General features: G+C 49.5%; 1 protein-coding gene across 1 annotated transcript in view; it reads right to left on the reverse strand.

Moving 5' to 3' along the window:
- Positions 1-1,064: 1,064 nt before the first annotated feature.
- Positions 1,065-27,251, reverse strand: part of LOC144102231 (protein argonaute-2-like) — a 52,678-nt gene continuing 26,491 nt past the window's right edge. The window contains exons 8-10 of the mRNA XM_077635541.1: positions 3,312-3,539; positions 2,012-2,364; positions 1,065-1,188 (exon numbers count right to left, since the gene is read on the reverse strand). Of these exons, the coding sequence (XP_077491667.1) occupies positions 2,050-2,364; positions 3,312-3,539 (543 nt within the window). The 3' untranslated portion in view covers positions 1,065-1,188; positions 2,012-2,049. The remainder of the gene's footprint in view (positions 1,189-2,011; positions 2,365-3,311; positions 3,540-27,251) is intronic.

The following is a 27,251-nucleotide window of genomic DNA, read 5'->3' on the forward strand; positions in this document are numbered from 1 at the left end:
TTGCACACAAGCACAGCTACATCAACTACATCAAGATGCTGATCCGCAGCGTCCAGGACCTGAGCATGCGCATCCAGCAGCCGCTTCCGGTCAGCTCGGCGAACCCGCACAGCCGGATAAGTATCCACACGTTGACATTTTAGTGAACATGGCGCGTTTTTACCTTTTGTCTAGCGCATGACCATATTAGCTGCATAGCGCCAACATACTAGAATTTACCATATATATATATATATATATATATATATATATATATATATATATATATATATATATATATATATATATATATATATATATATATATATATATATATATCTTTCATATCCACACATTACAGTTCGAATAACCGCCAAGGCGGATAATGCAACGGCAGTCAGGATTTTGCTCGTGAAAATTCCCACTTGCAGCAACTAGCAGCGTTTTAGTGCAAACCTCAGCAGCACCACCAATCGACCCAATATTGGGAATACATTGGCATAATATTGGAACCAGAGTGAATCGAGTCATTCCCAAGAGTGGCCCGATCGCCTGCGCTGCTTGAGAAGGCACTAGTTCACGAAATGTAATCGGCTGACCGAGTTTGTGCGCAGCTTGACCTTGAGGGTAATCTTGGCGCATGAAGAAATCAAATACAAGTAATGCCGAGACTGGGCGTTGACCGGCGGTGGGCGAACAGATCAGATTCGCTGGCCACTGCAAGAGAGCACACTGTGCCATCGCCGCAACCGATCACGCCTCGTGTCAAAAAAGCCACACACACTCGTGCTGTGCATTGCACGTTGTCGTCTATACCAACTTCCATCTGCGGCGTGAACAGATCAGATCAGCTTAACCTCGATCAGAGCTTAACCTGAGTCCAATATCCCAGCAAAGCAAAACCGATCCAAGAAAGCAAAACCATGAGCCAACAAGGCTAAACACATGCTTTCGCGCGTCTACTCGGTTTAACTAAGTTTTAAAACCCTACTACTTTTTTAGTATGTGTTGTAGTAGAACAGACTGACTTCGGCCGATGTAAGCGCCAGTGACAGCAAAACAAGGAAACCTCATGTAACGGCCATCTTTATTAGCCAATGTTTTTATTGCAACTTAGTTCCAAGGCACACAAACAACAATGTTTGGGGCCCGCACTCTTCGAACAGCCCTTGAAGCAACAAAAACAAGAAAATCCTTCGCCTTGCGAGCCTGCAATAAAACAAAAGTTAGAATTAGTGGCGGCTTGACAGACTTATGTTTACCTGAAAATTGTTTCGTCGAATTTCAATCAAATGCAGTCCGAGCGTCTAACAACGAAGACCATATTTGTAATTGGTTATAACAGGCTCGCGGAGCTACAACTGAAATAAACTGATCATGTATTTCTTCCAAAAAAATAAAGCCCTTATTTCATTGTTTCCGATTGTTTGCAATCGCTTTCGAATGCAAGGAAACAAAACGCATTAAAAAATTTTGCCGTAGGGCATTCGTGAAGCGGCGCCCTTTAACATCCATCCAATGCATACCGCTTCACCTGCGCGTTGAACACACGACACTGCGACGCCAAGAGGGACGAGAGAAGATGTCCACTTCGTGTCATGTATATCTTGTAATCTACGTGTTGCGCACATGTCCAACATTCTTGGACAAACATTATGAAAATGTGGAAACTAAAATACTGGCATAGAAATATTCAAGAAAGATTCTCCCGATATGCGGAAAACCTTCCTTTTATAGTGTTTCCATCGCTTGCATCTAGCATTTAAGTCTGTAATAGAAAACCAGTGAGAAACGCTTTGGACAGTAACAAAAATGTTAATAGCAAAAAAAATGCAAGCCTGTAGGCGAGAGGTTGCGGATATATTGATCATTGTAGTAGAATCTTACAATATATGAAGAAAACTGCGCTCATAATACCCTCCCTATACCCTATGTAACACCCTCCCTGCAAAGGCCTTTAAACGCTTTCCCGTTGGAAGAGGCTTTCTCCAGAACTGTTGGGTATGAGTCAGTGGTACGCCTCCAGGCTCACCGTAACCGGAATGCGGGGGCAGCGGAGAACCTCCTCCATTACACGAAGTACATGGAGGCCTGCAGTTCCTGCAGCACCTTGACGGCCTCCACGTATTGGGCAGTGGTCAACACTGCGTCCCCGCCGCCCTCAGACGACTGGCTGACCGCGCCTGACGCCTCCAGCTTGCTGGCGATGTGCTGTTTTGCGCGGAAGGCGGCCAGGTGCGCGTAGTACACAGGGGCCGGGATGCTCACGCTCCTTGCACACCGGGAGTATGTGTGGCACAGGTAGAAGCTGAGCTTCTGCAGGTCGTCCGCGCTGAACTTGGAGTCATCCCACACGACATAGTAGTGGGCCGGCCGGCTGGTGCCCTGCGGGTGCGCCGAGGAGTACACTTATTCACATGCGAAAATTTCAAGGGCCGTGTCATGTTGTGTCGCGTCGTGTCGTGGTATGTGGTGGTGCGGTGTGGTCCTGCTTGTGGGGCGATGTGGTGTGGCGTGGTTTTTGCGGTTTAAATGCGCCATTACGTGGGAAGGACAGTGTTTAAACGCAATATACAAAAACCGGCAGTGCCCATGAGCAACCCATGCACTTGCCCTGCCCCTAATGCTGCATGCACAACATGTTTCTGGCTTTATCTGGCCTTAGATGCCCTCGCGCCAATAAATACAGTGAATAACTATTATTTCCTGGCTGGCTGTCATCAGCGCATTGGTCGGTCATCGTCATCTATGTCGCTGTCCCGACCTCGGGACAGCATAAAAACCGAGGCATACAAGCCGACACGACTATTTAAAGAAAAATCAATTTTTGACCGTTTTTTGAGACTTCAAAGCCGCTTCCCGCTTTAGCGTACGAGCTAAACATCAAGCGCTTCTCTTTTCACCCAACCTTCTGCAATCACGTCTCAGTAGACGCCACCTCGAGAATAAAAACCAATGACCACATCCACATGACAGCATCACTGAGCACTGGCCATAGAGGCCCCCCATGCGCAACTTCCGATACCGCTTCCCCAAAGGTGAACGATGACGTTACAGTCACACACAGCGCTCCTGATGGCTTCAACGTAAAGCGGAAAGCTTCCGTCACAGTCTCGCGCGTAGGTGATCTCGAAGGCCATGCTTCCGTTTCCTCAAGATGTGGAAGGCCTACACCGCAGGCGCTCCTGGAATTTGTAGCGCATTAACGACGCGACACGACTTTGGCGATGCCGGCACCCGGACTATTTCCTCCGCAAATTCATAAACGAAAACACCGCCGACCATCTGTTCCCTCTTACAATAGCAACAAGAGCGGAGAAGACGTCGCCTACCTGGATGCCGAAGTGGCTGCAAAGGAAGAAGTCGAAGTCCAGCGGGTGCGTGAGCACCGAGTCTACGGTCGTGCCTGGTGGGACGTTGCGACACTTGCCCACACCGTCGCGGTCGTTGGCGGGCATGAACCTCGTGTGATGCCGCTTCTGGACCACGATGAACGTCAGTGGTGGCTCGTAGGTCTCGTTGGGAGACAGTTCCTTGCACGCTAGCCGGATGGCGCTCACCTGCGAGATTTGAGAGCCGAAACAAAAAATGTCGGTCAAGGCTGAAAGGCCATTCGGATCATCACGATATCTACCTAGTTCAGAATGTAAACCAAACAATTCGGATGTTCACGAACTATGCTGTCGTATCTTATACAATTGTCGTTTCAAAAAGAGTGTACGGCGAAGATCACCGTTTTTTTAAGCAATGCTATTATCGGTTGTACTCTGCTTAAACGAGCCGTTTCAGCTACCGTTCAGTTCAACGGAAGTGCAGCTTTTGCAACTGACGCTTAAATGAATAACACTCGGCTGCAGTTACTCGCCATACTCCTCTAAATTGAGTTCACGTGGTCCACATTCCGGATCACGTGATCGGTTTGCACATATCTCTGCGCATTGACCACCTAGTTGACTTCACTCAACAAAAATTTCTGTGCAAGCTTGGCGTTTCAGTATGCCTGTAGTGAACAACCACACAGAGCCAAAAAAAAATCAGTACAGGAACGTCCGGCTTCACCGCTCAGCCGTTGTTTTACTGGTGCCACTTCGCGGGCTTTTTTTTCTGGCTACACTAATCCCAATATAGTCGGATACACTCAAGACTGAAGCCGATTTTCTCCGTAAAAGGACCCCCTTCCAGCCAATGGCTTCGGCTTATCATCACGAACCCTCAAGGCTGACAATGCGGTGAGCGCCGTGACAGTGACAATAGTCTTCCCTGTAAGGGGGGAGACTAACCCCTTTCATCTGCAACTCCCTACGCGGTTACCCAAGCAGGCTCATGAGAATTGGTCTACGCCATTGGCTGCAAGATAGTCCATTCAGGGGGAAAAGCTGCTGGGTTCTTGAGTTGTATCCGACTATAATGGAAGTTGTAGTTGTACTTATATTAGCCAGGATAGCAAGATGTGGCAGCCGGAAATGCCGCCGACTCGGCCGATGCAGCGGGTCAGTAGACTGGTCCAACTGCGTATCTCCACTGAGCAGAGATTTCAGCAGCAGGTGGCGCTGCCTTTTATTACCCGTGCCACACGCCCACTAGAAATAACCGCAGATGTTTGTAGCCTTAAGTTTGCCTATGCCATTATTTACGGAGCTAGCGCTACACGTCCAGATTTAACGACATTATCATTTATTGGCAGATTTATTGACATTACAGATTCGCGACTAAACAGAGGAGATTACAATCCAATAAATGACGAAATTCAAATATTTTCTGATAATATTCTGACACCCACTTTTCAATATAGGTCAGAGAAGATAACCGCGGGTTCAATTTAGAGACAAGCTCGCCGAAATAGTAGCCAAATATGTCCCGCTTATCACGCTATCAAATCATAAACCTAACACTTGCTTTACAAGAAAGCATCAATGCATGAGAAATAAGAAAAAAAAACGGTTGTACAAAAATACAAAGCACGAATGTTCGCCCTGCGCGCCGGGTAAATATAAAACCTACCTAAAGCTGTTTTTCTGGCCTTTGTGAAGAAAATTTTTTTTTTTCAAAAAGCCCTTCCTGCGCTACTTAAGAACATAAAAAGCAAGTCCTTCAAAACAATACGTCCGAACAGTGTCAGTAATGATATATCAATACATGATATTGACAGCACACCCTACTTCGATGCTGAAAGTCCTAAAGCATTTAACTCGTTTTTCGCATATATTTTCACCCAAGAAGATAATCCTAACATCTCGTATGTACCTGATTTTGGTTACCCGTACATGGCGCCGCTTGACAGTACACTTGATGGCTTAGTACACCTGATAAATAACCTAGTACCCTCTTTTTCTGGTGTTGATGAAATCAATTCAAAATACTCAAGAAATGCCATTTCTGTCTCCAAAATCATCTTCCTTCATATCTTTAAGCAGTCAATATCTACAGGCAAGGTTTCCAACGGTTGAAAAATAGGAAAGGTTGTACCGGTTTTCAAAAGTGGCAACAAACACTCGCACGAAAACTGCCCACTTGCACCTTTTTGGACTTTGCCAAAGCATTTTATCGGGTAGAACATTGCCGACAAATATCTAAGCTTTGTGCGCTTAAATTACATTCTTTAACTTTGTCATTGGTCCGTAGTTTTCTTTCTAATTGCCAGCAGTACACCGTTGTTAACAATTATTAATTTCCTGTTTGCGATGTTACATCGGGCGCGGCGCAAGGAAGCCTCCTGTGTCCATTACTATTAATAATTTACATTAATAACCTGCCAGCAACAATCTCATCTTAGATACACATATTTCCTGACGTCTGCATTATTCATTGACCAATAAAATTTACTAATGGCCACCTTGAACTTCAAAGTCACCTCGATTGCATAAACGACTGGTGTAAAACGTGTTTAATGACTAAACATTTGTAAGTGTAATATAATTACTTTTAGCCGAAAACGCGCAACTTCGAAATTTCCATACCACAATAATAACGATACATTGGCTCGGAATACGCAGTATAAGAATCTAGGCGTCCATATTTCACCAAACTTTTCTCGGGCTGAACACACATCCACCACTTTCGCTAATGCTTCCCGGTCACTAGTTTTCTTTCGCCGTAACCTGCAATGCACTACCCCTGACATGCGTAAACAAGCCTACATTACTTTTGTAACACCGCAGCTAGAGTACGCTTCATCCATCTGGTCACCTTATCAGAAATATCTAATAGAGAAGTTGGAAGCTGTTCAGAATCGGGCTTGTCGTCTCATTTCCCAAAATTACAGTTATCAGTCCAGTGCAACTCAACTGAAGATCAAACTTTCGCTCCATGCATCCATTGCAAATTCGTCGCGAGACTGCCCTTTTATCTATCTTTCACAAATACGTCCATGCCACTGATTCACCGCCAGCACATCTACAACGACCCTCCTACTTATAACTGCAGCTATGCCGAATTTATGGCAACACACATGATTTCAACTTCTCGTCACTCCCGCGTGCCATTCGTCTCTGGAACGATCTTCCGGACTGCACCGCCCTGCAGGCTAATCAAGACCCCTTTCGCGAACATCTACCCAAACACTTCGTTGATAACGGTTAGCACGTCATTTATATACTCAGGATCCGTTTAACTTTGTTTTCAGCAGCTTGAGAGTATTGCCTCTTTGGTTCCGTGGATGCACAGCTTTGCTTATTTATACCTTATATGTTTTCTTTGGCTTTTGTATAAATCTTCGTGCATTTCTCCTGTTTTTGTTTCATGACGCAGAGTGGTTTTTTTTACTTTTATCCCTGTTAATTAATTGCGACATCTTATCTGAACTCACCTGTTTTTTGTGTGTTTTGCTGTTATTTTAATATGATTTTTGGATTTCTGGCCTATTTCTCACTAACTTCTGTATCGCCCCCTTACACTAGTCACGGTGACGATACCGCCTTCAAGGCAGTAAAAAAAAACCCTGAATATAAACAGTGTTAATGAGCCAATATCCCAGCAATGCTATTCAGATATAATATAAAAATTAATTTGTAGAATAGGCCACTCTTCTTGCTTGACAAGTGTGTAAAAGTAGAACCCGTGTGTCAGCTGAAATGATAACAGTACATATGAATTGCTGGTAAAAGTAGTGTTCTTTTTGAATAAACCATTATCCTCTGGATAGTAACTTCACACAAAAAAAATGTTTTCCTGTATGCGGAATGGGGAAAAGAGTATACAGTGCTCGGGCGAATGAGTTGTGGCGAACTCAGAAGGTCGCAAACGCCAGTTAGCCTGTCTAATGTCATTAAATACAAGTGTGTGGCACCGCGCCAATTGCGTTAAAAATTGCTTTACTATGTAATTAATGACATAAAACTTGACCGTGTGGCACGGGTATAACACCTCGAACTGTCGTTCAGCTCAACGGACGGTCAACTGCACAGAAGTTATAATCGCCCGTGTGTAAGAAGGGTGAGAGGCGGAGCGGATACGTACAAAACCGCGCTAGAGGCCTCAGTCTTGGATGTTTGCCACCTTTTGAAGAGAAAAGATCAAGCTGAGGTCAACTAATGCCGAGAAGACGTCTCCAGAAATGAATATCCTGGATGTCCTCAAATTATATCCCTGTGGAGATCAATTCGGTGTCGTTACGTATATGCACAGCTAGTCGGCTTCTCCAAAGACAAAGGTTATCCAATGACACTAGTGACATTGAATGCGGGAAAAACTGTCTTAACAAGATGAGCGTTTAGTGGGCACAGTATTGTAGTAGGCGCAGTTACTTACCTCATGGTTACGGACTTCCATGAACTGCCCCTCGCTCACTCCGTCCCTGTAGAAGACGATCCGCTCGGGCTTCTGCCTGGTGGCGCGGTGGAAAGCCAGTAGCAATTCTTTGATCATGTCCTTCAGGTCTCTAATGATTTCCACACGCGCCTTAGCCTCGGAGTCTTCAATCTGTACCCGAATGGTGGCGTGAAACTTGGACGGTACACGGTCTAGGCTTCCGACGCACGCGGCGATGGATGGCCTGACCTTGTCTCCAGGCGATGGGTGCGACACGTCTGCTCCGATGACGATCACGGGCCTATGGAACAGCGTCGGCTTCTCCTGCATCAGGAGACTATTGTTTATACCGCCCATCTTAGCGTTGATCTTCTGGCACAGGTTTTGGATGAGCGCTGCGTTGCACTTTTGGACCACGTTGTTGTCCAAGATGCATTGTGTGCGCAGGGAGAGCTCAGTCTCTGCCACCTGCTTGATCTCAGCGTAGTTCGTGGCTTTTGTTATCACAGCCACAACCATCTCCAACTGCGGGTACTGCTTGCGCTGCTCCGTGAGAATGGTCCGCATGGGCTGGCGGTTTGTGTCGAACGTGATGACCGCAAGCGGCTGCGCAATGCGCATGCCCAGTTCTTGGCCGATGCGGATCAACATCCTGATGAAGTTTTCCAGGGAATCCTTGTGCGCGAAGCGGCTCACGTTGAGAACAATCCACTTTGTCATGGACATCGCCTTGTAGAAGCGCTGCCCTCGGAGATCCCACGTACCGTCGCGCGGCTTGCACATGGTGTAGTTCTCAAAAACCAGAGATGGCGGGTCGAGCACTCTGCCCACAACCTGAGTCGGCTCAGTGTTGATCTTGACGCCGAACTCTCGCAGGTACTTGTCCGAGCTGCTGACCATATCGCGCACAGACTGACGAATCTCCTGGAAGCGCTTGGCTGGCGGCTTGGCCGTGCGCTTGATCATCTCGGCGGTCTGACTCTCGTCGAGCTTCTTCCGACAGTGCTGGCCTTCGGCCAGCTCGCACACCTCCAGAGGAATGTAGACCGGATGCGTCGGGCTGCCACTCTGCACGCAAGGGAAGTTCGGGTACGACAAGCGCCTGTAGCGGCTCTGGAAGTAGTCGGCGACGGAGATCTGACTACCTTCTGATTCAAAATAGATTTCCTTCGCAGGTTCCCTCGTGATCTTGACCACTTTGTACTTTCGCGGGTACGGAAGGTGCGTCACTTTGACACGGAGTCCCTTGAGCTCCCTATTCAGGCGCACGTACTGGTTGTCGCGCAATGACCGGAAGTCTGCGGGCGTCAACACACGACGGCTTTCGCTTAAGAACCTGCACATGAAGTCGACCAGTGGAAGCGACTCGTAGAATGCTGTTGCTGACATGTCGACGTTAAGCATGGGCTTCCATTGGGCGGGTCGAACACTCGTGTAGTAGCCAAACCACACCTCCCGGCCTCCTCCGAGGTCATTGTGCTCGTTGGGTCCCGGCGGTCTGAAAAACGAGCGTCCAACCGGTGCAAGGTTGATCGAGGGGCTGTGCCTCAAGACGATGTCTATGGCCTGGAGGACTTCCTGGGGCACAGTTTGTACGCGCTTTTGGAAGACGCCATGCAGGGCGTCCAGGTTCACTGTGGCCGCGTACTGGATCTTGATTATAAACTTCTGGGATCTTTGGTCTTCCTCGAGGTCGACTGTGAATGTCCGCTCGCGGAAGTTGAGCTGGCGGCGCGTGTACAGGTTTTTGCGGCCATCGAAAGCCGGGATGCAGTTGGCCAGGTCTTGCCGGTACTTCTTTACTAGGAGCTCGATGACTATCCTGTTGATCTTTGTACTGAGGCATCGGTACTTTTTCTGCTCAGGAACCTTGGTCTCCTTGGCAGTTTCCGAGGAGATGTCGACGTCGTAGTGGTAGACGCTGCCAGTCGGTATCTCGATGCTGAAGTGGTTGGCAAGAAGTTGTATGGTCCGGCCCAGCTGGCCGTGGGCAGGCCGCCGTGGGAAGTGAGAGGGTAGGGTTCGCTCGAGCTCCTGCGCCGTGTTTGGAGGTAATTAGAGCAGAGCATGAACAATTAAGTATGGACGCACTGTTTCGTGTGTTGAGCGTCACATAAGTTTGGCCAAATGGTCTTCGATCTACACTACAGCGCAGGACCGGTTCCGGTGAGTCTTAATGGAAAAAGCCTCCTGCACCCCGTGCATTATAGCGAGCCCTTTAAAGGTCAGCGCTTGAACAAGATTATCCTCCAGTGACAATGTTTAAATATTTTGTGCAAGCAAAGTTATGTGCAGTCAAAATTTAAATTTCAGCGTCTTCGAGCCTTTCTATATCTTTTCATCACTCTTTTCATGCTCACAGGTCGGCGCTGTTCAGCCAGCCCTACCCACTCGGCCCCACCGCCGGCTGCCTATGCGGTTCGGGAATTCCCCCCCTGTAGAATGGGGTTGGGGGCTTCCTGAACCGCCGAAGCGACGCTTATTACTCGCAGCGGCCATAGCAGCTGCCTTACTTCTGAATCTAACCGACAGACACATCTGAACAAAAATACGCAGGAGCGCGAGGCGGAGAAATGCGCGGGCGTGAAAAAGTCACTGGAAAGAGCTCGCCAACCTTCGCTCGGGATTGTGGGTTCTGAATATTTGGTTCCGATGTTTATGACGAGAGAACGTAGTGATTGAGCGAGGTTCTGTACCCGGTTGGTCAAAAGTTTCGGGGCCAGAAGGCTTGCTTGTTTCTTCGGTATATCATGGCATTTAAGACGCGAATAAAGCTATCAAGGTTCGCAGAGCACAGAACGATACCTCTTCCGCTTTCTACGGATATTTTGAGTCTGGTGGTGTCATGTCTGCCTGATAATACAGCTCAAAAGCAGACCCTTTGGCCTGAGAACTTTTAACCGACCCTGTACTTTCCTCGGATTATATTTCAGAGCCTTGTGCTATCTTGAGCGCATATGACAGGGACGATCGGGACGATTGCAAAATCAAGGAACCGCACTGCGTAGTCGCGGTGTTCATCAAAAGCGAGACAGTAATTACTTGTTCTTTTTCTGCCTTAAATTATTTATACAGTGAACCAAGGCCACGGTAGTGTCACAGCTGTAGAAGCATTTCTTGCAAGGTTTCTGAACCACTCAAAGGGAAAATGTGGGCTATTTTGAATATGTTTAGACGTGGTATTGTGTTCCCATTCGCATCACATTTATTAAGAGTCCCTTCTCTGTGCCTCAAAAACCGTTTTTCAGAGTCCTGAGTAGAAGCTCTTTTAAACAGCAAAAACAAAGAACGCCGAAACCAAAACTCGGTTTCTCCCCAAGTATGACGCCGAGATCGAGGCTTGTCGTCATGCATACTGTCACAGAACCTCTCGGTGCGTTGACTGACTAAACTGGAGACTGTAAGCGACAGACCACTGTTTGTGTTAAATGGCCAAAAACAAAGATCTTATTTGTTTTTCTTCTTGACCAAACTCCGAGCAAATATCGACGGGCATGCAGCTGGTGACGTCACATGTCCAAGGTCGCCCACAGAAATGGTCCCGATTGTGGTGAAAAAATTGGAAAAATTTAATTATTCATGATGAAACAAACCGGCGCCCGGCACCGAAGCTCGGCACAAGGAACTACAGTGGAAATTTCGGCATTCGTGGAGGTCGGAAAGACGCACCAGCCGCTCATTAACAGTGAAAGATGAGCAACATACGGGAATCTTTCTATGAATTGAGAATGTGCAGACGCGTAATTTATAAGAATCAACAGCTACAGCCCAAGGAAACATCAGTTTGCCAGAGTGGAAGTTTGGGCTCGACAGTGCAACATTTCGCTTGGAGTAAAAGCGCATTTAACGCGTGAATAAAAAAGACAATGCACTCACTGCGGTGGATCAGTGCTTAGTGCGCTCGGCTGCTGGCCCGGTGTTCGCAGGATTGAACCCGACCGCGGCGGCTGCGTTTTGATGGAGGCGAAAGGCGCCCGTGTACTGTTCGATGTCAGTGCACATTAAAGATCCCCAGGAGGTCGAAATTATTCCTCAGCCCTCCACTACGGCACTAATTCGTTTCTTCTTTCACTCCCCCCACCCTTGTCCCTTCGCTTACGGGGGCGGAAGGGGGCACTGCACCATTTCCTTCCGCCCCCCCCCCTCCCGCCAGAAAAGTTAATGTCGATTAGCCCAATAATAATATAATAGGAATAATAATAATAATTGCTTTTTGGGATAAGGAAATGATGCACCATCTGTCTCATATATCCCTGCACACCTTAACCGCGCTATAAAAGAAGGGATAGAGGGAGTGAAAGAAGAAAGGAAGAAAGAGGTTCCGTAGTGGAGGGCTCCGGAATAATTTCGACCACCTGAGGATCTTTAACCTGCACTGACATCGCACAGCACATGGGCGCCTTAGTGTTTTGACTCCATAAAAACGCAGCTGCCGCGGTCGGGTTCGAACCCGGGAACTCCAGATCTGTAGCAGAGCGCCCTAACCACTGAGCCACCGCGGCGGGTTGGATTAGCCCAGCTAATCCAGGATATACAAAGGGGAAGCGAGATTGAGCTCTCCACTGTCCCACAGAGCCGGTTGTGCGCCTTTCCTGGTTGTGCGCCTTTCCTTTCGTGAAAATGAATGGTCTTTGTAAAGTTGTCAACTTCAATGTACTCTACCAAGTCCTTCCACTAACTTGTTTTCTTTGGTTTTTGAGGAAAGGAAATCGCACAGTACCCATCTCACATATCTCAGTGGACACCCGAACCACCCCAAGAAGGAAGTGATAAAGGAGGGAGGGAAAGAGGAAAGAGAAAACAAAATTGAAAGTTGGATTTTGAGGAAAGGCAGGTGGAACACCTGTGGCTCAGTGCTACTAGTGGGGCATGCACAGTAGTGGGTAGGGAGCGAAAGAGAGAGAAATGCCATGTGTCATCACTGCTCCACGTGCTCTCCAAGAATCATGCAAAATTGCTCAACCTGTGGCCAGTAAAGCTTTCACTTTAAAAACAATATTTCAAACGCTGGCAACACAACACTCGGCCGCCGGCGTATAAGTAGTGAACTCCAAGGCTAAACCTGACGACGCACCAATTGCTTGAGCCACCCTTTATCCAGGTGAGACTAAGGCCCTGAACCTCACAGAAGAAACTGTGAAAATTGAAAGTTGATTTTTGGGGAAAGGAAATGGCGCTGTATCTTTCTCACATATTGGCAGACACATGAAACACCCTCTAAGGGAAGGGAAAACGGAGGGAGTGAAAAAGGAAAGGATGAAAGAGGAAAGGAAGAAAGAGGTGCTGTAGTGGAGGGCTCCGGAATAATTTCAATCACCTGGGGATCTTTATTGTACACTGACATCGCAAAGCACAGGGGTGCCTTAGCGCTTCGCCTCGATCGAAATGTATTGCAGCTGCGCGGTCGGATTCGAACCACTCATTTAAATACGGTCTTTACGTCACAAACTTCGGTTTTAAATTTCAGCCACTCGCCTTGTCCTCCTCATTGTTGACCAAGGAACCCGTAGCGGTTCCGAAACGTTGTTCTCGATCTAGGCATTGTCAGCAGCTAAATCTTATGTTTCACTTCCAGAGCGCCCTATACGTCATGCACTACCACGATGCTTGCTACCCACAACACTTTTCAGCAGTAAAAACTAAGCCCTGTAGTCGGCTGGAACTCCAGAAAGAAGCGACGGATGCACTTCAAAGGACGCCTTGCAGCCTACGGCGTCGGCTGATTCTCCGGGCGCCGCTGTCAATCTGATCAAGCGGTGGTTCATCTCCTTTCATATGCCACTCCCTGAGATGTCACACAGGTCCAAGAGGATTGAGTAACCATGATGTCATGGGAACCAGTCGACGCCATTGGCTGGAGGGCCTCTTTCGAGAGGCACATGCCGCTTCTTTCTTGAGTTGTATTATACCGGAGTTTGGTTCTCGTACCATCCGTTTAAGTCGATGTTTTGGAGAGGTGAGGTTTCCTCTTGCCTTGAAGCTAACAGCTGAACCTCTTTGTAACGAAGCGGTTTAATACGAAACAATTTATATAACGAAGAAATTATGATTGCACGTGGAAGATCGGCCATCAGGGGCTATAACGAAGCTACAGCTATAACGAAGTAACCGCCGGAAACCTTCAACTTCGTTGTAAAGAGGTTCAACTGTATTTGGACCGCTGGTATAACGAGATGCACAGCATGGTTTATAACGAAATAATGGATATAACGAAGGAATTACGATTCCCCTCGGGAGCTCTTTCAACAGTGCATATAACGAAGCAACAGCCGGAAACGAACTTTCAGCTTCCTTATAACGTGGTTAAACGAGCTACATGGCATGGCTGAAGATGAAGCCCTTTTCGGCAAACAGTACGCACCTTGATCCTGACATCGTCGCCCGGAGTAGCCTGGTCGCCAGCTGCGGGGGTCTGCTGTGTCACCGCGACGGGCGGCGTGCATGGTGGCGACGGTGGTAGGGCAGCTGCTGCCGGCTGAGTACCACTCACGGCGGCTGCTGCGGATGCAGGCCGGGGGCTGCTGGAAGCTACCTTGGCGGAACCCGCGGCGGCGGCGGCCCCGTAGCTGGGACGGGAGGCGCTGGGCTGAGCGCTGGGCTCCGCGGCCGTGGTCGGGCCGCCACTGACGGCGCGCGGCTGCGGGCTGGCCGCGGCGCCCTGCTGGAGTGCTTGCGCGAACGAAACCCGCGAGGGACCGGCGGGCGACGGAGCAGGAGGTGTGGCTTGGTTGCCACCGCTGGCCGAAGGCACTGCTGCGAGCCGAAAATGCCCATTTAACGCCGGCTCTATATATCGGCTGCGTTTGCGATCATATCGATCGTTACGACACGCATATATACACTGCCGAAAGCAGAAGACTGGACAGCCGTCGCCGGAGCTCCGTTGGTAGAGCACCGGACGCGAAATTCAGAGGTCGTGGGTTTCAGACCCCACCGGCGGCATGTGGTTGCTTTTCTTCTGCTTTCTAATGAATAATCTTTAAAAAGGTTCGCTTCTTTATGGTGGTTTAAAGTCGCAAAGAGACTATTTAAAAAGTCATTGCCCTATTAGGCCTCCTCTGATGAACACCACAAATTATTTAAGAAAGCATCCCCTAAGTTTCTTGGTTTCGGTGACTGTTGGCTTCCGTCATATCATAACGAGCACCTCTTGTCCCTTCCCTCGTCTGCTCAACGGGAAAAGACAGCTGGTATAGAGTACTTAGTCGATGGTTTGATGGAATGCCGTCTGGTCAGGTCGCAAGAATGAATCTTCGGTTTACTCACCATGTGAAAGTGGTCAGCTGACTGCAGTTAACATAGTTGACATGGTCAGTGACCGAAAACTCAGTATACTGTGGTCGAGAGAACAGGTCGGAACAGCCGTCCCAACTCAGACAGCTGTGTAAGCCGATAATGGCATGCTCCGTGACTAAACGCGACTAAACATGCAGCTCCCCCAAAGAGCGTCGTATAGCCCTTGCACTGAAGAACTTAGTGCGAGGCAATAGCTGTCGCGCAGGGTCTTAATTTTCACACAAATGTGATCAGCCCTCCCCCCACAGCAACGAAGAAGTGGCAAACGACAAGCCCCGACGCGCATTCAATATACTTGAGACTCACGCGCACGCTTTTCGTCTAGCTGTATACGTGAGAATAAAAAACAATTTTCTAAAACAACAAAAAAAAACAACTTGGCTAACCCTGGAATTCAGCGAAAAGCAAGGACGCTTGCAAAGTGCCTCAGGCTCGTCCATGGCAGCGCCTGCATTCACGGCTGTTCTATAGTATATACACACACGACATGGCTTAGACGTAGTATCACCCAAGGTCAAAGATCAGAGGTCAACTAAAGGTCATGGGTAAAGGGTCAAGAGCAACGCCATAACTGTACCACGTATGGTCATACACGGCTAACGTGGTTGGGCTGAAGGTCGCCCAATGTTATTCTCCGGCCTATGCGATGAATGCTTTACCAAACGTGGTGAAACTTTTCGCTTCGTGTTCAACTGCAGTGACTTCTTCAGTTTCATTCCGTTTAGGGCGCAGCTCGCCCGTTCCTGCGTTCCGCATCGTAGTCGCTGTAACATGCTACCTGACAGATGACGTGTTACGGAGTGTGACAGGTGACGTGTTGGCACGTAGTAGCAGAGCGAAGCGCCACCTGACACGGCGAGAGGAATGGACAGCCGGAAGGCGGCTGCTACGGGACGATGCCGGAGGGGGGCTAGCAACGTAACACGAGACCTGCCAAGCGGTAGCGGCGGCTTGCGAAGACCTGGGCTGAACTTTCGAATTACCGTCCGTCGAATCAGCATTCAATTTTTTTCATTTATATATCGGGCGTAATGTATGCACCTTTCTTACCGCGGAAAACGCTTGCTGTCACGGAGAATGTCAGCACATGCTGGTTGTGGGAAACGCGCTTCCCAAATTCCCTTCCTTTCCTCAAAATCGACGGAGTCCACAACATGGTGAACGCCAATGCCAATGATCACAATGAACGCGACGGTGGCGGCTGAGTGACGTCATAGCTCTCACGTGGTTTCTCCTCGGTTCAAGGTCAAACTCGTCAAGCTGTTAAGCCGCCTTGACTTCACCTGGCAGCCCCCCCCCCCCCCCCCCCCACACTAAAACAAAAAAAACACGCAGTCGCGAAAAATAGCGACCACAATCCGGGGAGAGGTATTTTTTGAAAATTGGCTTTTGAGTAAAGAAAATAACGCAGTAACCGTCTTGCATATCTCGGTGGACACCTGTACCACGCCGGAAGGTAAGGGATAGAAGGAGCGAGTTAAAAAAGGAAGGAAGAAAGAGGTGCCGTAGTGGGGTCTCCGAAAAAGTTTTGACCACCAGGAGATCTTTAACCTGCACTGACATCGCACAACACTCGGGCGCCTTTGCGTTTCGCCTCCATCGAAACGCGGCCGCCGCGGTCGGGTTCGAACCCGGGTACTCCGGAACAGTAGCCGAGCGCCCTAATCACTGAGCCACTGTGACGGGTAATGCGGATAGCCCAAGCCAAAAATGAAGCGGTAACAGAGTAATGAAGCAGAAACACGATACCCGAAAGACGCGGGTTCGATGGCCGCGGCGGTCGAATTTCGATCGAGGCGAAATTCATAAGGCCCGTGTTCTGTGCGAAGTCAGCGCACGTTAAAGAACCCCCAGGTGGTCGAAATTTCCGGAGCCCTTCACCACAGCGTCCCTCATAGCCTAAGTCTCTTTGGGACGTTAAACTCAAATAAACCATAAAGGAATCGTAAATGCGCTGAGGGGACTGGGGTGCGGCGCTGCAGAGAGGTTGCTGTGCACCAAGAAGAACGGGCTAAAACGAGACAGCAGCGGTCGGAAACGTGCCGTGGATCAAGGCACTGACCAAGCGGAAGAACGTTCCACAGCACCTGCTCCGTGTCAGGTCAGCAGCATGGCCGGAACACACAGGCGAACGGGCGACGCGTGCAGCAGAACGTGCTCGAGGAGCGGCGAGACGAACAGTGCGCGTGCGCAAGGCGAACGTTCGGCAAGGCATTCACGGCAGGAACGCGCCGCCGGTCACAAATGCGCGGCTCGGCTGGACCCCCTTTTTTATAGGTCCTCTCAGAAAAAAATCGCTGTATTCGCTCATTTGCTTGCACGTCAACCCACCTTAACGCGATTAGAAGGCTGCCGAGGTCGCTTCGGCTCAACCGAACCAGGTTCTTTTTTTCTCTCAAGTCACGGTCACTCACGCTCACGTAAAAACGATGGTGCATAATAGCGAAAACAAACGGGTAATGAAGCTCGTGCATTTCGTTCAGCCTTCTCGCAAAACTATCGTTTAGAACACAATCATCCCAGCCCACGAGGTTAGGCCTAAAGCGACCAGCAAGTGACGCCAGATGAACAAAGGGATCGAGCACCCAAACGAGACTGCGGCGGAGGCCACAGAACCGAAAGGAAATTCGCTACGCACCTGGAGGTCCAGCAGCTGAGTCGTTTTTCTTCTTGTCTTTGCGCTTTCCTTTCCCCATTCAGATAGCAGGCCACAAACACAAATGGCAATCAACGGAACGGACGTCTTGAGTGCCTGTCGAGCCCCTAGAGAAAGGCAAAATGGCTGCGCTGTTTCTCCTTTATAGTGGCCTGTTCCGCTCTGCGATTGGCTCATATGCGACACCACGAGCTGCACGTGTTCCGCCGTCATTGGCTACGCTTGGAGACGTCATGCGCGTGCCGGCGCTTCTGCCTCCATGAACGCATAAAGAAAAAAAGACTGTATGGAACCAATGGGAATTGTCGTACGATAACGCATAACCACTGCTCCTTATGGGAACGCAAGGTCCCGGCGCGTCTCGAACACGCGCGCTGTGGAAGTCGAAGACAACAAGTGGAGGGTGACTCCGCTTCGAAACCAATTATTCCTAGAAGCTACTTCGCTCAGAGGGGGGGGGGGGGGGTGGTAGTGGTTTTATTAAAAATAATAGTAAAAAGGAAGGAAAAGATTTTTGCTAGCCCCGGCATCTGCCATCGATACAGAAGCACCTGAGCTGGGGCAGCGGAAATAAAGGACAGCAGGCAGAATGAAGGAATGAAATTAAAGAGGTGAGGGGACAGGAAGAGAGGATAGGGGGAGAAGTAATATGTACAAACTATATACACAATAAGAAATGTGTCCAGGTTGTGCGCGTGATTAGTTCATTTTAGAGGAATTAAATCACACACGCGCACAGCACTGTGTTGGTTACAACTGGAGTGGGGCGTCCAGTTATTAGTCGTTCAAGGTAGAACTCGCGGAGCGTTCGGTCACTTCGTGTAACTACCTGACGGAGAACAGACGGGACGTCAAGCCCGTGTGTTCGAGGAATGCACAGAGGCTCACCAAAGTTCGCTCACGAGTGCGCGCACTGCCCTGCGGCCAAAATAGCGTCTTGATGGAGTCTGGTAGTATGCCCTGCGCCCTATAGGCCGCGAGCATATCGCGACGAGCATCGGCGAACGCGGCACAGTGAAGGAGCAGGTGTTCTAGTGTTAGCACCGCATCCGTCACACACATCACTCGTCGCGACTCTGTGACGCACCCGTCGTTCCCCGGGCCACACGCAGCCAATGCGCGCGCGGAGGATCATTGCACGTTGTGACCGTGTAAGTGCGCGACAGCCGGTGACACTGTCGATGCGCTCACCTCCCGCGATGCGTGGGTCGGGGTGCTGCTTTCGGAGATGGTCGTGGATGGCCGCACGCACGTCCTCCAGCGCAAGGGGCATATCGCTGGCAGGCAGTTGGTGTGCAGCGGTCGCGAGGTCGTCAGCTTCTTCGTTGCCGGCGATGCCGCAGTGACCGGGCACACACTGTGCACGCACAACACAACCTCTCTGCGCAAGGCGCTCGATGCACAAGCGATTTTCTCGCACTAGTAGGGTACCGCGGCCGTTAGATTGCCGGCGGCTGAGGGCGGCGCGGGAGTCGCACAGCAGAGCACTCCTGGGCGGCGGAGGGCCGATGATGAGCAGCAGGTCCAGCCCGAGCCGGATCCCCATCAACTCCGCCGTGGTCGAGGAGCCCAGGAAGGCTGCGTGTTGCTGGCTGTGCAGTCGCAAGGCGGGGATGGTGGCCGCAGCAGCAAGGGAGCAGCTGTCGCGGGCCACTGAGCCGTCGGTGTACACGAGGAGATGGTCCTGGAGCTCCTCGTGTATGACGTCTCTGGCCAGCTGCTGCAAAGCACAGAGGGGTGTGCTCCGCTTTCCCGCAAGGCCGACGATCTCTCGCTGTACCTCCGAGGCAGCAGGCCAGGGTACGCAGAAGCCGTAGGGGGGTGGGCCTTGGGTCAATTGCTCATACTCGAGCAGCGCCGCGCCCATTCGTGAGCGCGGGTGCGAGCGCATACACTGCAGCAGCAAGCCTCCGTCCGGTGCGCGGTAAAGCCAGGCGACACTGAAAAATTTTTTTGGGGGGAAACGAAATGGCGCAGTATCTGTCTCACATATCCGCGGTCCCCTGAACCGCGCCGTAAGAGAAGGGATAAAACAGGGACTAAGCGAATCATCGAAGAAAGAGGTGCCGCAGTGGAGGGCTCCGGAATAACTTGGACCAACTGGGGATCTCTAACGTGCACTGACATCGCCCAGCACATGGGCGCCAATCTCAGAGTTTATGTCCTGTCGTTGCGGTGGCCATTGCTCTCAAAGGAGGCCCCGATGCACGATTCGCGGTCACAACCTTAGCACTCGCTCGATAAAGAGAAGCCGCCACACTTTGACGTCTCCCTGAGTGCGAGACGACAAAAAAAATCAAGTCGGCGACGCTAGCCCAGGCTTAGCTCAGTCGGAATAACTAATTCGCGTCTCGCTGGTGATCTCCGACGCCGGCGTTTGGTGGTATTGTAAGATTATCGCAGACATCCATGTCTGAGGATATACATTCCCTAAGGTTTCCATGTTTTTGCGATTACAGGATGATAGAGGAAAGTGCACGGGCCTGCCGACGGGCTCCAGCTATGCCTAACCACTGCCGCGTGCAAACAAAGGGCAGTTCAGAGTGCTGTCAGGGAAACTACTGAGAGGAAAATGGTGCGCTGCATCAACTGCGTCCCCAGAGCGGCAACGGCTGTATCTGCAAAAGATCCCCCTTTTCATCCCTGCTCTTCAATGCCGGAAACAGCTGTGGCGTAGGGCGTTTGGAACACTGTAGTGCTGCGTTTGTATCTACTGTATCGGCGCCCCTTGGATTGTTACGCTGTTCAATCGAGTAACTATACTTATTTCAGACACCTCAGGGGCTGTTTATATCGAAAAACGCCCGTGTGCTGCACAACATGAGTCCTCGTTGAAGAACGCCAACCGATCGAAATTACTGCGTAGCCCTCAATTGCGCTGCCTCTTTTGCACTTCTTTATTTTTCGTTTCCTCTTTCGTTCCTTCCCTTACAGCGCGGAGAAGCCACGGAGGAGTGTGTTATCTAACCGTTCCCTTTCCCAGCCTACGCCAACTATACCGACACCCTGCCTGTTCAGAATAGTATAGCGGGGTTATGCGGCCACAGAAGTTACAATCTCGGAGGCAACGTTTGCCAGGGCCACGGGTCACTTTATCGCTCAAGGACATGTTGATTTTCCCTGGTCTGCAACTTTCCTGTTATCCAATATTGCGCCGACAGCAACACCGTTTGCGCAAAGGATAGCCCTCCACAAATCTACAGCTGAAAACACCCACCACACATGTGATCCAGAGAAAAACCAAGAGGGAACAGCACGGCATTCGAAGCTAGGGATGACGGGTAGAATAGAATCTGAACAGTGTTGCGGCTACTGCGAGAGATTCGAAGAAACGCACAGTTGAAAGTGGCGTACTGTAGGTTTAACGAACCGGGGGACGGGAGACCTCTCGGGAGCGGACGCCCCCGCCGAGGCGCCTCGCCGTACGCGGAGATTACAAACTTTCATCGCGAGCTAAGTTGCACGTATCCCGCTCTTCACCCCGACCTGGACAGGGCGCAAGCAACGACACTCAGACGCCTACAAACAAAGGCCATTCTTAGCCCCTACCGATTACGTTTAATCACCAACGGTGAATATGACCCTGCATGCCCGCACTGTGGCGACGGGACGCATGCCACACAAGACCATATATTATGGGAATGCGCTAGCAACCCCGCTCCGACGACACTCTTGCCTGCCTCCTCGGCGGATGAATGGGACAAACTCTTGACCAGTTCAGGAAAAACAACGCAGCTGGCCCTCATCACGCGAGCTCAAGAGGTCGCCCCCGGCTTGCTGCCACCCTGGGTTCGCGCCTGCCCCAACTAATCCCTTCCATTTTGTGGCAATAAAGTTGTAACCACCACCTTATTGTTGTAGAACCAACGCTTCCAACGGTACCAATGCTTCTAGTTTCGAATGGACGCTGGATTGAAAGCGGGTTGTTCCACCGAGAAGTGAGATGATTCCTGAATAACAGTTGCTTTTTTTTTTTGGGGGGGGGGGGAGGAGGAAATTGTGCATTATCTGTCGCTTATGTCGTTAGAAAAATGTACTGCGCCGTAAGGGAAGGGATAAAGGAGGGAGTGAAAGACGAAAGGAAGAAAGAGGTGCCGTAGTGGAGGGCTCCGGAATAATTTCGACCACCTGCGGATCATTAACGTGCACTGACATCGCATAGCGCACGGGCGCCTTAGCGTTTTTCCTCCATAAAAACGATTACTTCGCCATTTCCTTTGTGGTGGTAGTGGTTTTTTATAAAATAATATAAAAACGAAGGAACAGATTTTTGCCAGCCCCGGCATCTGCCATCGATACTGAAGCACCAGAGCTGTGGCGGCGGAAATAATGGATAGCAGGGCGAATTGAAAAATGAAATAAAAGAGGTGAGGGGAGAGGAAGAGAGTATAGGGGGACCGTTTCCTATCGTCAAAAACAATTTTTCATAGCGGCATAGGGTCTCAGCACCTTGCGAACTACACGACATTCGAACAGGAACCGTCTGGAAGGGTGTTGCGGCAGCACAATGCAGCGCCATTGGAGTTCCACCCTTATGTAGCGTTCCTAACGTCAAAATTAAAGCAAGAAATCAACACTGCGGCAATGATGTTCCACCATAATCTATGTTTCCTAACATTTAAAACTAAAGAAAACTTCGCCACGTGGCGCTTCCTTGAAGCTGGCGTTGCTGTGGTAGGCACGAGTGTTGGATCAAGCTTCATCTCTTTCCCGAAAACGAGCGGCCGAGCCTGCGAGCTAATTTCGACCACCTGCGGATCTCTAACGTGCACTGACATTGCATAGCACACGGGCGATTTAGCGTTTTTCCTCCAGTGTGCTTTTTCGATGTCAGTGCCCGTTGAAGATCCCCCGGTGGTCGAAATTATTCCGGAGCCCTCCACTGCTCTCTGTGCTGATAATTATAATTGGTTTTGGGGGAAGGAAATGGCGCAGTATCTGTCTCATATATCGTTGGACACCTGAACCGCGCCGTAAAAGAAGGGATAAATGAGAGAGTGAAAGGAGAAAGGAAGAAAGTGGTGCCGCAGTGGAGGGCTCCGGAATAATTTCGACCACCTGGGGATCAATAACGTGCACTAACATCGCACAGCACACGGGCGCCTTAGCGTTTTTCCTCCATAAAAACGATTACTTCGCCATTTCCTTTCTGGTAGTAGTCGTTTTTTTTATTAAAATAATAGTAAAAAGGAAGGAAAAGATTTTTGCTAGCCCCGACATCTGCCATCGATACTGAAGCACCTTAGCTGAGGCTACGGAAGTAAAGGATATTAGGAGGAATTGAAAATGAAAAAGGTGAGGGGAGAGGAAGAGAGGATAGGGGGACCGTTTCCATTCTAAAATTTTGGATTGAATTGAAAAACGTTTATTATCGTCTTGAGTTATAAATCGGTTTGTTGATCTTGTTAGATGGCCGTCAGTGGAGGCTGGCGGCGACCTCTTCTGCTCTCGTCACCACCGGTACTTGGGTTTCCAGGTTAGAGCTGAGCAACAAGGTCTCCCACGGGCCCAGGAGCGCGAGCCTCTTGAGCGATATTGGTTGGGGATCTCTCGGACAGTCCCAGAAGATGTGGTCTACGGTGGCTTTGTCGCCGGATTTGCTTCACTCCGGCTTATATCTATCCAGGTACACATGGCTTAGGACAGCTGGATTAGGGAGAGTTTTTGTTTGAAGTTGTCTCCACAGTGCCTCCTGTTCTTTGTTTAGGCTTTTATGCGGAGCAGGGAAGGTTAGCCTTTCTAGTCTATAATGCTGAGTAATCTCATGTTAAGTATTAAGACCATCTCTCGTCATTTCGACGTCCGAGTTAGCGTCCACAGCTCGGCTGATAGATTCTCGAGCTTTATCGTGGGCTGCCTCGTTCCCCGGGTTTGACGAGTGAGCCGGTACCCAAACCAATCACACGTCTGTCCTGTCTTCCTGGTAATTCCTGAGAATTCCCAAGGAGATGGGAGATATTCTGCCCTTGGCGAAATTGCCAATGGCTGCTTTTGAATCCCTGATGATCACTTCTGCTCGCGGGTTTGTCAACGCCAAGGCGATTGCCGCTTCTCCGGCTATTTCTGAAGAAAATTTTTCATAGCGGCATAGGGTCTCAGCACTATTCGAACAGAAGCGGTCTGTAAGGTTGTTGTGGTTGTTGTGGCAGCCCAATGCTGCGCCATTGGAGTTCCACCCTTATGTAGCGTTCCTCATGTCAAACTTAAAGCAAGAAATCAGCGCTGCGGACAGGAGTCCCACCATAATCTATCGTTCCTAACATATTTAAAAAATAAAGAAAAGGTTGCCCATGGCGCTTCCTTGAAGGCGGCGTTGCTGTGGTCGGTAGCAGTATTGGACCCAGCGTCGCCTCTTTCCCGAACACGAGGTAACGCCCGTGTGCTGTGAAATTTCATTGCTCGTTAAAGATCACCAGTTGGTTGAAATTATTCCGGAGACCTCCACTACGGGCTTTCTTTGCTTTCTTTTCTCAGTCCCTCCTTTATCCCTTCGCTTAAGGAGCGGTTCAGGTTTCCGCCGAGATTTGATACATACTGCACCATTTCCTTTCCTCAACAGCCAATTTTCAATTTTAATGGATTGGATTGGATTGTAAAACATTTACCCGCCGCGGTGGCTCAGTAGTTAGGGCGCTTGGCTACTGGTCCGGAGTTCCCGGGTTCGAACTCTACCGCGGCGGCTACGTTTTTGTGGAGGCAAAACGCTGAGGCGCCCATGTGCTGTGCGATGTCAGTGCACGTTAAAGATCCCCAGGTGGTCAAAATTAATCCGGAGCCCTCCACTACGGCACCTCTCTCTTCCTTTCTACTTTCACTCCTTCCTTTATCCCCTCTCTTACGGCGCTGTTCAGGTGTCCGCCGATATATGAGACAGATACTGCGCTATTTCATTTCTCCAAAAACCAATTATTATTATTGTTATTATTAATATGTAAAAGATTTATTGCGTCGAGGGCAGATTGCAGGAGACACATACTAGATGTCCGCTATCTCATGGCTGGCGGCGACCTCATTGACCCGTTCGATTGCCCGTACTTGAATCTTGGGATCCGAGCTGACCAGCACGGCGTCCCACCGCTCGGTAGAAGCGAGCTGTATCAACTCCGCCTGAAGCGTATCATTTGCACAGTTTCACAGAATGGGGGCGTATTCGGTCCTTTCACCATATTTATGGCAGTATGGGTCGTACTGGCTGGGGTCCTTGAGGGAAAGCACTGCCGGATTCTGAAGGGAGCATGTTTGCAGTCGGCGCCAGGCATGCGCCAGGCGCCAGATATGCGCGCCTCTCCAGCCTAAAGTGATGGGTGGTGTCATGAAAGGAGATCAACCCGTCCCTCGTGAAATTCTGGTCGTAGGGCGTCCCCACTGCCCGAATGCGATAGTCCACCCTCTTCGATGACATTATTGCAACCTCCCTCGGCGGAGGAATGGGACAAGCTTGGCTAGTTCAAGAATTCTGGTCGTAGGGCGTCCCCACTGCCCGAATGCGATAGTCCACCCTCTTCGATGACATTATTGCAACCTCCCTCGGCGGAGGAATGGGACAAGCTCTTGACTAGTTCAAGAAAACAACGCAGCTGGCCATCATCACGCTAGCTCGAGAGGCCGCCCCGAGTGTAGGCCACACTGCCTCGCACCAGCCCCAACTAATCCAGGCTTCCATTTTGTGGCAATAAAGTTGTAACCACCATCTTATTGTGGCAGAACGCTACGGCGGTGCCAGCGCTTCTATTTTCGAACGGACGCTATGGTTGGAAAGCGGATTGTTCCACTGAGAAGTGAGACAATTACTTCGCCGGTTTCTCTCTTCAAACTCATTTTTTCATAGCCCAGCGCTACGGCATGAGGTCGCACAGTATGCGAACTACACGACATTCGAACCGAAGCGGTTTTGAAGAGTGTGGCGGGAGCATAACGCTGCGGTAAAGAGGTTCCATGATCGTCAAGCGTTGCTAACATCAAAAAAGAAAGAAAACTTTGTTTGGCTTGTTTAAAGGTTTTGACGTCCCAAAACAATTCAGATATGTGGGACGCCGCAGTGAACGTTCTTTGCCAAAAGCAACCAAGAAACTCAGTTTTTTTCTAACACTTGGGGGGAGCACTTGTCGCGTCCTTTCATCTCCAAGTCAGTGCTAGGACGACCCTTTTCTCACCTTTTGAGGACTTTAGGTGTCTGGTGGTAGCCTGAGAGCTTCAATATACAGCTGAAAAGCAAACCCCTTTCCTTTGTTATACTTCTGGTTAAGATGGCATGTCTGCAGCGACGCTTGTGCGTGCGTGCGTGTGTGCGTGCGTGTGTATTTGTGTGTGCGCGCGCGCGTGTGTGTGTGTGTGGTCTATACTCCTCTCTCTCTCTCTCTTTCTCGCTCTTGATTCGGCTCTGGGGAGCTTAACAATAGGCTAGCTCCGTGGTTTAATCTAAATGCCAGATCCTCCTCCATTCCAGTTGCATTATACATGTTGGCCATGCAAGTAGTTATAGCCTTCAGTACACCTTGAAATGCATTCTGAGCACAGAGATGATTTCAACGCCGCGGTGGCTCAGTGGTTAGGGCGCTCGACTACTGATCCGGAGTTCCCGGGATCGAACCCGACCGCGACGGCTGCGTATTTATGGAGGAAAAACGCTAGGGCGCCCGTGTGCTGTGCGATGTCAGTGCATGTTAAAGATCCACAGGTGGTCGAAATCATTCCGGAGCCCTACAGTACAGCACCTCATTCTTCCTTTCTTCTGTCACTCCCTCCTTATCCCTTCTCTTACAGCGCTGTTCAGGTGTCCAACGATATATGAGACAGATACTGCGCCATTTCCTTTCGCCCAAAACCAATTATTATTATTAGCACAGAGATGAGCACAGAGAGTAGTGGAGGGCTCCGGAATAAATTCGGCCACCGGGGGATCTTCAACGGGCACTGACAACGCACAGCACACTGGAGTAAAACCGCTAAAGCCCCCGTGTGGTGTGCAATGTCAGTGCACGTTTAAGATCCCCAGGTGGTCGAAATTATTCCGGAGCCCTCCACTACGGAACCTCTTTTTTCCTTTCTTCTTTCACTCCCTCCGTTATCCCTTTCTTTCAGGCGTGGTTCAGTTGTTCAACGACATATGAGACAGATGCTGCGCTATTTCCTTCCCCCAAAACCAATTATTATTATTATTATTATTATTATCATTATTATTATTATTATTATTATTATTATTATTATTATTATTATTATTATTATTATTATTATTAATATTATTATTATTATTATTATTATTATTATTATTATTATTATTATTATTATTATTATTATTATTATTATTATTATTATTATTATTATTATCGCAGAGATTCTCAAGAATACCTGTAGAGTCAAAAATGGCGTTGCGGTAGATCGCACAACGTACAGGAAACATCGTATTTTTCTTGGCTGGATACTGGCCGAGAAAACGAGGATTCAGTAGGAAGAACTAGACTTCTTGAGACAACGCACCTGGCAATACGCTGATAATTTCCATGCACGGCTGGTACCAAACCTTTGGTCACATTAAAGGACCCCAGGTGGTCGAAATTTTCTCAGCCCTTCACAG

This window comes from Amblyomma americanum, chromosome 8, assembly GCF_052857255.1.
Source record: "Amblyomma americanum isolate KBUSLIRL-KWMA chromosome 8, ASM5285725v1, whole genome shotgun sequence".
NCBI classification, from domain to species: Eukaryota; Metazoa; Arthropoda; class Arachnida; order Ixodida; family Ixodidae; genus Amblyomma; species Amblyomma americanum.